Below are 10,877 nucleotides of genomic sequence, written 5' to 3'. Positions count from 1 at the left end.
TTCCAATGACTTTTCATCTGTAGGCATTGACAAATCTTCATTGCAGGACTCGCTTTTGTCATCATCTATGACAACTATATTTTTTGGCATCTCCTTAAACTGATACACAAGCCTCTGTCCCTCGACTTTTGCAAGGATTCCTCTTTGATAGTAGTATCTGCAGGAAAAGTACAATTACGTAGTAACCAACACAGTGATAGATTTTAAAGAAAACCTCATTCTACGCCAGCAAGAAGATAGGAAGTAACCACAGTAAAACCTACAGTGTGAGAAGGTATGGAAAGAAGCTGGCAGATCATAGTGGCAAAGTATCTGAAAGATGTAGCTGAAAGAAGTCTGACCTCTTACACAGAGACTTCAGAAATTACACTGCAAATTAACTGGTAACATAAAAAGCAATAGGAACTGTTGAGACTCTGATGCTTTCTAAACAGCTAAGACAGCAAGAGGGTAAAGCTTTTAGAATTTCAGAACTCATATTTCTAAAGGCAAAATTGAGACTCAGGTTTAGAATTATAGTAGATAAGGATATAAAAGTGTTTACCTCAGAGCTCTCCCCATAGTCTCATAGTTCATGTCAGGTTTGTTTTTGTGTTTCCCCCATAGTTTGGAGACAGCTTTCGAGTCCACAAGTTTAAAGATTCCCTTCTCTCGCTGAGTCCATTTAATATACCGAGGACAAGTATTTTTGTCCTGAAGAAGGTCCAGAAGAAACTCCCATAAGTATGTTGTATTTCCTACAATCAGAAAGCATTTAAATATTAGAAACCCACTTGCAAAGACAATGGAATGTTCTCCATATATAGGTAACTCTGAATGACCTGCACTACAAATAAACATTACAGAACGGATGGTATGTGATGTAAACCTGCACGTATTCATTCATTCTGTTAAGTTTAGGAAAGCTTCCATAAATATTTACATTCTCAAAGGAGCTAATCCAAGTTATCTGCTATATAGCACAGAAGCCTCTTCAATCCAGCACCCGTCTCAGTTCTTGAAAAGAAGCGTGGGAGGGCGTTCCAAGTCACTACAACCTACATCTGTTCAGCAGAGGCAGGATGAGAGAGCACAGTTTTCTTCTCCTATTTGCTTCAACAGAGAATGGACATGCCAGTGCACTTTATGACACTGATGGACAGGAGGATATAAATAAAAAGAAGTAAGTTTTAGAAGGCATAGAACCTTTGGTAACAAACCATCTCAACGGTGTTAAGTTTGTAACGTAAGCTCCTGTGCAGGATCCAGGGTTCTCAAACCGACTGGTGACAGCCCCCTGTCCTGACCCTTCCCAAAGAGAGAGTGAGAAATGTCCTTCTAGGTGCAAAGCCAGCCCAACTTCTTCCTGCAAGTATTCACACAGCAGAAAACCCATGTACCTTTCTGTAATTAGGGGGATACAGAATGAAGTCAGCCTACAGAAGGAAAATTTAATGTACTCCTCAGGAATTCAAGAAGTGTACCATTCCCAATGGAGAAGCCCTGAGATGGGGTTTGTGACAGTGACTATCAGGATGGCATAAAACATTACACGGGGGTTGCCTTCACTCCAGCTATACCGTTTCCAACCAGGAAAAGGGGAAAAGAAGCAGAAGGGGGGGCGGGGAAAAAATCACATTCCAATTTGTACGGCTAGAGAAGACTTCTCAGGTTACCTGAAAAGGGAGAATTAAAGAGCTACAAGAATAACAATTTGAGAACGTTAATCCTAATTCTTCACTTGATCACATTTCTAGGGCCAAATAATTTTTTTTTTTTTTTTGGTGGCAAGAACGTCATTAATTCCCAAGATTTAGTGACCCAACAGAGCACTTGTAATGCCGTGCTGAAGGCAATTAAAGTACATTAAGGCAGGTTAAAGACCATGGAGTTGCAGACTCCAAGTTGTTTGCTGGTTTTGAAAAATCTCAAAGGATTAAAAAAAAAAAAAAAATTACAGTTTCCATCTTCTGGAAGACCACCTTATAGACAGATAATGAATGTATTTTATCACATACTCCAATGAACAGCAAGTACTGATTTCAAGAGCTACCAAAATCCAGCTTCCACTAGATTTCAGAGACATTTGAATGGAACCTAGATGAATAAAGAGCCAACAAGAGAACTCAGAAATCCTGAAATCATCCTAGGTTTCAGGGAATTAATATCCCCCCCACTTCCCCCCCCACCCTTGGCTCTTTAGAAATAGAATCTCTGGGTCCACTGCCAAATGCTGTAGGTCTGCAACAGATTCTTTGCAAAAATACAAGTGGGTTTCAGTATTAGGAAATAAACAAACTTCAAGAGATATTCCTTAAAGAGCCTAATTTTTCCACAGGAATGATGCTGCTGACTCAGCTGTTTTTTCCCTTTTTTCCCCTCCTATTCTGTGTTGACCTAAATAACTTCCCCCCCCAGAGGAGGACTGTGCAATACCTCTGTTACTCAGAGGTCATCTACTACTGCCAGTAAGACCCAGCAACACTTCAGGTAGGCTGCTGTGTCGGCAGGTTTCCGTTCATGCCATTCTATAAACATCTGCAAGTCCCACCTGGTAGACAAGCATGTGGGAAGGTCTTCTACCCAGGAAGACAGAAGCCTTATTTAACAGCATACAGCTCACATCTCCACTCCTGAAAGGTCTCACACTAACCAGGACTGTAAGCGGGCGCTGAGTTAGACACGATCATTACCCATCTTAACTTCAATGCAGAGTAGATTTGGCACAACAAGAGAAATCTTTGTGGCTGGTCACTTATTACAGCTTCCAGCTACTTAAGAATGTTAGGTGTTGTCTCAAAATAGAGGGATTAATGGTCAGAACGTATGGGAATGATACAAGGCAGAGTGAGTATGAACCAACTGTCGCATTGGTACTAGCATTTGTGTGGAGAGGCTCAAAGCCAGTTTTGCTCCCTCCAACTGCCTACACTTTAAAGAGAGTATTTAATTAAAAACAAATCACGGAGAGAGAAAACATGCCTGAACTGCCAATCGACTATGTGAGGACAAAAATCTCACTTTCAGAAAAAACTTTAACAAGTCTCCAGTTCCTTTTATATAACAGACTGAAGGGGACAAATAAATCAGATTTACAGCTGCTCCACGTCAGAAACTATCAGGAATGCACAAATTAAGGAGCACCTATATGGATAACAAGGGATTCTCCTTTCCCAATGTGCACAACCAGCTTCCCTCCTCCTCCATGACTTAACTCTGCTGACAGGACTGAGCTCTAGGAACAATTCCTGGTTTTCCAGAAACATGCTGCATGTATAATAGCCTATATTTGCAAGTAATTTTTTTAATAAATAACAAAAAATAAATCCTGCAACAAAACATGTTGCAGGACATTGACTTTGCCTACATTAGGAAAAAAAAAAACCTTATTTTATGCCCGTTGTAGTGTAAAATATGCAATGAGATACCCTGTGAGAACCAGAGACGTAAGCAGATCATTATGAGGATCCACAGAAATAAAACACCACAAAAACTAAAGCAGTACCACCTCCTACTTCATAAAACAAACAGCTACAGAGCTAAATCACCAGTACAGAAGAAAACTGGAAGAGACAGAAATAAAGGCCTCCTTTCTCAAAGTCATCTGTGCAGCAAACTAGGAACTGGGACACTTCACAAGTTCTGTTCAGATAACAGAAAGCTGTAATAGTGAAATCAGAATTAAAAGGGCTGTAATACTAAAATAAACAAATAAATAGGCACATAAACAAACCAAGAAGATGTACTTTTAAGTACAGCAGATGCAAAGACTTGTGATCTTCACTGAGATCCACTGGTACACCCAAATCTGAAGACAGCAGTAGTAGCCAATGCAGGGAAGTTTAATTACTGTTTGCATTAGTCTTCATGAGCTAACATCTGCACGATGTCAGCTCCATTCTTCCTTGCCCTACTGACAAATGTGACAACTCAGGAGCTGTAGCCAGGTAAGGAACAGTGTAAACAGCGGAGATCTTGCCTTCAAAGAAATCCCAAAGTCATAGTAGGGCTGACCTCTGCACGCTCTTTCAACTAGCATGCTGCCACTGGAAGTCACAAAACTTGTTTCTCCTAGCCATAGCAACATCTCCAAACAACTTCCAGTGCAGTAATCGGGGAATAGATCCACATTTTTCACCTATAACCAGGGGAAGAGCTGATACACTCTATGCCAACTCAGAGGTAACCTGTAAGCAAATGCCCCGGTCTGTCTCCCCGCTCAGTGAACAGCAAGGGCTTGGGGTCCAAGAAAGGACACACTATTTATCAGGAGAAACATTAGGAAAGCATGACTAGCCTGCACAAAATCCTTCACTCAACCAGTAAAGACACGTATCATCATTTGTTTTTCCCCTTAAGCCGAACTGAATGTATTAGTCAAGCAACACATTCCCACTGAAATCTGTGAATCACCTAAGATAACATACCTTCAACCATCACCATTACAAATAACCACAGCTGCTTCTACTTGAGAACAAGTGGTGGCTTAACAAACTGTGTGTCTAGCAGAACACAAAAGACAGCACCAGCCAATAAACACAAAGAAAGCAAGTAAAATCCAAAAGCCTATTAACTGCAGGCTGCATTACAGGGCACTTCTCGAGCAGTTCCACACATCCTCATGCTACACCTCATACACACAGATTTGAAGACATCGAATAAAATTAAAACTCTAATGAAGTCAGTACATGCTCATCCACCAAACTTTGCAAGATCTGTGCATTTCCTGTGACAGATACAAGACATACACACTGCATAATTTTAAAGACTCAATAAATGGAAAAAGATACCTTTGCCTTCTCTAGGTTTCTTCTTTATACCTAGATCTGGAGACCCATCAGATATAGTTGATTGTTGGGGCTTCGGTTTACGGCCAGCTGCATGTAAAACATGGGTGGGGGGAATATTAATCATATGCAGAATAAAAGTATTCTATAGTTTGGCTGTGCTGAAAGCAGTTCATGCATTTTTTTTCCCCTGCCATTTCCTTGCTTCAGGTATGGATAAATTTAAACTCAAGTTACTACTGCTGCACATCCACACATCCAGTTTCATTCGTCATTCGCTTGCTTACCTCACAGCAGATTTAACTCCATTTGAGATGAGTTAATGGCAGGTGAGGTAAGCACCAAATGTATGAAGTAAAACTTGGCTGTATTTGCATTCCATTATTCCAGTGTGTTTTACCCTGGAATGTATTATTTCTTCTTCTGCTTTGTTTGTGGTATTCTAGCATGCATGTTCATCAAAACATCCAAAAAGCTACAGATCAACCCCTCCGCTCAGCGTGCGAGTGGTGCCGCGCAGGATTCACACACAGCAGAGCATTAGCACAGCTACAGACGGCACCCGCAGCCTCAGCGGCTACAGATGGCCCCCGCAGTGATGCCGGATAGCTCTAGGCAGTGCTGGGAGCCTACCTGCACCCCAAACACCTCGCTGCAGCCTGGCAGGGCTCCCACCCGCCTCCTCCCACCCTCTGCCTAGGGCCGACTCAGCAGCCAGCGGCATGCTTAGAGCTGCCCGGGAAACCCTCTCCCAGCGAGACCTGCAATTTCTCCATCTTTTTGCACTTCAGTGACCTTTTTACTCAAGGTAAACAGGCCCAAGAGGGAGGAGGATCATACCCCAGGCAGTAGGCTGTCAACAGTCCATGCCTCCACCTTCAGGTAAAGGCACGCAGCACGGATTAACTCTCCTACCTCAGGCACAAGTGCATTAATTTTTGGTGGTGAACAACGTTCTTCATTAAACACTGAATTTCAACAGGCATTAATTACGAAGACAAAGTTTATGGCTCTGTAACTATGGCTGAATGACCTTACACACTTAAGAGCAGGGATTTGGGCTCTGTAGCAGGAAAAAATATTTACCAAATAACCTTCATAAAATTTCAGAACTTCCTGAGCAGAGCCCTGTAACGTAACCTGCCCAGTAATGGCCATTCAAACAGACAGTGAAATATAAAGAAGTAGTTCACATCCAGTGCAGGGCTACAACTAAGGAAAAGCTTCAAGCGTAATTTTCTTGCTTTTGTAATTTACAATAAACTTACAGTTACCTGTGACATGTGGTTTTATTACTCTCAAACTCACAGATCTTACACCTGCACCACTTTATCACTACATGGCATCTTTTTTCCCTCTAAATTACAAGTAAATATTCCACCTTAGCACATCTGGAAGCTTTAATATATTAAACAATATTGCTATAGTTATGTGAATTGTATTGGTGCCTGTAAGAAAACCGTCAGACCAGAGAGAAACCTCACCTGGTGCCAACCTCTCATTCGGTAGCTGAATGCTTAGAACTCGGACACTGTTCTGAGCAGCTTCTCCTCCAAGACACGCCAACCAGACAAATAAGATAATTCTCTCACAAGGAAGCTCCTGCACTGATTTTGCAAACTGATTTATGGGGTTTTAAGTTAGTATCTACCCTGCCGTTTCACTGGAAGATCCCCCTGCTCTCCAAATATATCCGTATTTCGGACACCAATGGTTACCCACACAAGTCTTCCCTGAATCCTTCTCTATCCTTCCTCCGCTCCGTAAACCGTGCAAAGACATCATTTTCCTTTACAGCCTGGGAAAGCCCATTCTCTTGCTGTCTTTTTTTTTTTTTTTTAAATTATTGCAGATGCACTTTCTAAGAACCCACATTTCGGACTCTGATCCGTCTGATCACATGAGCAGAGACATCAGACCATCTAACCCATCTCCACCAGAATCAACTGCACCATCTGCGGCAGTGAGCATCAGGAACAAATTCCAAGATTGCTGCTATGAAGAGCCACACGTACCTTTTTTCTTTTTCATTGGTTCATGGAGATCGGGGGAAGTTGGAACAGGAGATGCATCCATTGGTTCAGATTCCTCTGTTGATACCTCCACCACAGTTTCTGTGATCACATCAGGTCTCATGGCCGCATGGATAAATTCTGGGGTTGACACACAAGGAGGGACAAAAACTTCCACTAAGAGGGAGGGGGAGGGAAAAAATTATCTGATGAAGTTTCTATCTGATTATTTTACTGCACCTTACATGAAATTATTTTAAATAAAGCATATGCAATAGCATAGCAAGATTCTGTTCCAACAACCTGCCTACTAGAAAATCAATCCAATCCCCCAAAACACGCACACTTGTCAGTATTGTTAGGCATAAGACAAGTATATCACACCAGTATTCTTGAGAACTAAACTCAACTTTACACAAAACAAATTAGACCTTGATCTTTGATCCTTACTCTGATCTCTGTTTCCTATTTTGTAGCTTTTGGGTTTCAGTTTGATCATTATTTCATCCAACACACATGACGTTTCTTCTGAAGTTACTTAAAGCTCATCATCGTTTTGGTTTTTTTTTAAACTGAAAACACTTTGCAACACAGTGTATCCAGATATTCTTTCTAAAATAAAAAAGCAGATAAAAATACTTTTCCCTTATAACAGCTCTCTATTTTCTGCCCAGGACTATGTCCACATGGCTTCGGAGTATCTCCGAAGATGGAGACTCCACGGCCTCTCTGGGCAACCTAAGACAGCAAACAAGTATTTCCTGATGTTCCGATGGAAAAGGTAATTTTAAATGTGTAGCTACTCAAGGATCTACCTAACAACCTCACTCAGATAAATTAATCTATAGGTATGCTTGTTACAGGGTGAAGAAATCATGTAAAAACTCAAACAAATCAGTAGTTCTGAAATAAGCAAACATTTGCACAGCATACAGTTCTCCACAGAAGCAGGTTTCCCAATTTGCTTGTTTCGCTAATTAGTAGAAGGAGAAATGGCTCACGGAGCAGAAAGGGTGGCTGACATACCAGGGCTCCTGGCATCTCTCAGGCAGGTAGGAGACTCCATATGAAGCAAGGCCTCTGCAGCTTCAATTGTCTTGTCCGTGCAGTGCACATTACTTCCATGAACGGATGCTTCCACTGTGGAAAGATAGAAGAAATTGATGAGAACAGATTACTTAATGAAAGTCCACATGTGCCTCTGCAGAACTGCGCTACTTCATCTTAAACATGAAAATCCTAAATTGTCAGATGTCTTCACTCCCTTTTTACCTTCCTGTCAACAGAAATGCTTAGGGAAGACATGACACAAGCAGACCCAACACTGTCACTTCTTTGATTAGATTTCTGGTTCACAACCAAGCTTCTCACCCCTCTGAAGTGTTCAAGAGCTTACAGAAGCAGACATCTGCGATTTGTCTTCTGCCTTCAAGTTAACCAAAACAAACCAGATTGTAATGAGGATGGCTACAAACTAAGAGAGCAGGGCAAGGAAGTAGTACCACCTCCAACCATTATCCTATTAAAATCTAAAGGTCATGTCTCTTCAGTCTATTTAGTCAGATTTTCAGTCCACTTCTATAAATATATATAAAAATACAAGATCAGTTTGAAAAACAGATATATCCAGTTTTCCTTTCTGACCTTAAAAATATCTGCAAGTTGGGTTTAGCAGGCTTGGTTGTTAGAAAACAGAACACAAAGCGTAACAAACAGTATGCAGGGGTTTTTTTTAAGCAATAACGAAGGGAAGAAGGTAAAAATGTCTTTTTCAAGTTCTGAAAGTTTATGAAAACTAAGTAGTTCATCAAAAATAAAGCAACTCCAAGAGAGCACATTTCAGTTTGCTACAGCACAGTTCACAGCAACTTGAACACAGCAGCAACACTAAAAAAAAAAAACAAAAAACCAAAACCCCGAAAAACACAACTTATCAGTTAAAACTACAATCCTATTCACGGCCAAGTCTGTATTCCTCACCCTTGCAAAGGTTTTTTAAGGCAGCGACCGCAGAAACACCTGTCGCACACCATCCACGCTCTGGCCAAGGTACGCCGAGGCTCTCGCCAGTTGCTCCTTCCATTTAAGGCCATCTGCTCAAAGCTGAACCGATCCAGCGAGGCAGCCGGCAGCCCAGGAAATCTATCTTTAGCGTAAGCAGCGTCACCTACCTCCAGCGTCAGACAACTAAAGAGGATTCGGTAATAATTCTCTATGAGAACTTCAAGGCACCTATCCTGTAACGGAAAATGTCTAAGAAACAACTTGAGGTGCATTTAGCGAAAAGCAGGGAAACCACTGCTAGCGCTGCTTCTGACTACATAAGAAAACACTAGGTGCAAACAGATTCATGTGGGGGAAAAAAAACACCATGCAGCATACTGCAGTTGACTTGAATGCCAGGATTAAAAACTTGAGAACCCCAGCAGGCTGACCATATAAACCAGAAGCTGAAAGTGAATGAAATCTGGAAGACGTACACATGCAAAATTCTGGGTGAACGGAATGTCTCGCCGAACCAGCCCGGCTGCCCACCCGCTGGCTGGCTGCTAGGGTTCCCACCACAGCATTCTCCTGGGATGCTATTTAGGGGGCTTTATCTTTTGGAACAGCAGATGCCTGATAAAGCTAACATTCCAGCACCACTTCACCCCATGCTGGGAACAACAACAGCCTACCTAAGAGCACAGGGAAAATCAGACTAAAGGAAAGGGTCTCTACTACACACCTTCTTGGATAATCAAGTGGCAATCGCCAAGAGGTTTGGCGCCTGAGCCCTTTCCCCAGCTGCAGGTCCTGCACGCTCCCTATGCCAGGGCAAACTGCTGCTTCCTTCCCAAGCACCAGTTTGGGGGTATCCCAACGCAGAAGCTGAATGCCTGCATGGAAACCAAGTGGTCCTGCAGGCAACCCTCTACCTAAACATTCTTCTTTCTAAAGAGAAGCTTCAGTTGCACAGAAATTGATGACTAAGTTCCCCCTCATCTACTGGGTGAAACTTCCCACTCACAGTCAGAATACAGGAACAATATTCAGCTAGTCATTATAAATGTATCAATTCTACACCAATACTGAAATTAGAAATTCCTAATCAGCATTTAACATGTTATTATCCTAAAGTATGAGGGAAGATTTAAAGCAGGTCAGCAAAGCTCTTGCGCCAACCCTCTGCCTCTCCTGCAGCGAAGAGCTGTACAATTCTCATTTCTGTTTTTGCTGGTTACCACTTTTGGGACAACTGGGTAGCTTGCTTCTGGTGCAGGCATCAGCTCCAGTATACAAAGGACTTCTGCAGGGAACTGAAACAACAGATGCCAAATTTCAACTGTAAAAGTACGGAATTAGCTTTACTGAGGTCATCTACTCCTAAATGCTTAAATGCATACAGTATTTCCCTACTTTTGTGTCCAAAGTATTTCCTATAGAGAACAGTACAGATGCTATGCTACAACTAAGAGGTATTTAGCAGAGAGCAGGAACCAGGCAAAAAAAGATAGCTGAAAGCCATCTTTGTACTTTCCCAGTATTACGGACCCTGCTGAGGGGCTAGAGCAGAGGGAAAGGAGACACAACTGCCGCCAGCACTGGGGACTACGACTGCAGTAACAACAGAGCCAAGGAGCAAAGGAGCCACCCAGACTTTCCCTAAGTGACCCTTCCATTCTCAACAAAAATAGCACTATCAGAAGCTTCTGACATTTGAAAATACAGACTTCACAAATGTTTTTTCAATGTGAGTTACTTGGGACTCGACTACAAGTGCCACCTAAAAAACGTCAAGCAAAATATAGTAACACTTCTAGCTTTGGCTGGAAGAACACACATGCTGTCTGTCTATCACGACAGTTAACAAACTGACCTAACATGCCAAAAAGACGTCTATTAACATACTTACTAAAATGAGCGCTACAACCACGTTTCAGGTCTTCTCAGCTAGCTGTGTTCTGGTTTTGCTAGTCCATGGTTTCAGCCTCACAAGCATCTGTCCACCCAGTGAGCATTAGGAGTTTTCAGCTGTGTTCAGGAAACATTACCACACCAACAAATTTGGGAGAGGAAAGTGCAAATTTGTATCTCAATACAAATTTTATGTAAAACG

The 10,877-nt window shown here is 42.0% G+C and overlaps 1 protein-coding gene across 1 annotated transcript in view; it reads right to left on the bottom strand.

The window, feature by feature from the left end:
- Nucleotides 1-7,922, bottom strand: part of LOC104509052 (ETS-related transcription factor Elf-2-like) — a gene marked incomplete at its 5' end in the record, with an annotated part of 10,562 nt that extends 2,640 nt beyond the window's left edge. The window contains 5 exon segments of the mRNA XM_010150872.1: nucleotides 2-157; nucleotides 545-737; nucleotides 4,770-4,856; nucleotides 6,782-6,919; nucleotides 7,805-7,922. Coding sequence (XP_010149174.1) covers nucleotides 2-157; nucleotides 545-737; nucleotides 4,770-4,856; nucleotides 6,782-6,919; nucleotides 7,805-7,922 — 692 coding nt within the window.
- Nucleotides 7,923-10,877: the final 2,955 nt, after the last annotated feature.

Source organism: Eurypyga helias, unplaced genomic scaffold, assembly GCF_000690775.1.
Source record: "Eurypyga helias isolate BGI_N326 unplaced genomic scaffold, ASM69077v1 scaffold39994, whole genome shotgun sequence".
Taxonomy (NCBI): Eukaryota; Metazoa; Chordata; class Aves; order Eurypygiformes; family Eurypygidae; genus Eurypyga; species Eurypyga helias.
This window is presented reverse-complemented; position numbering and strand designations above follow the sequence as displayed.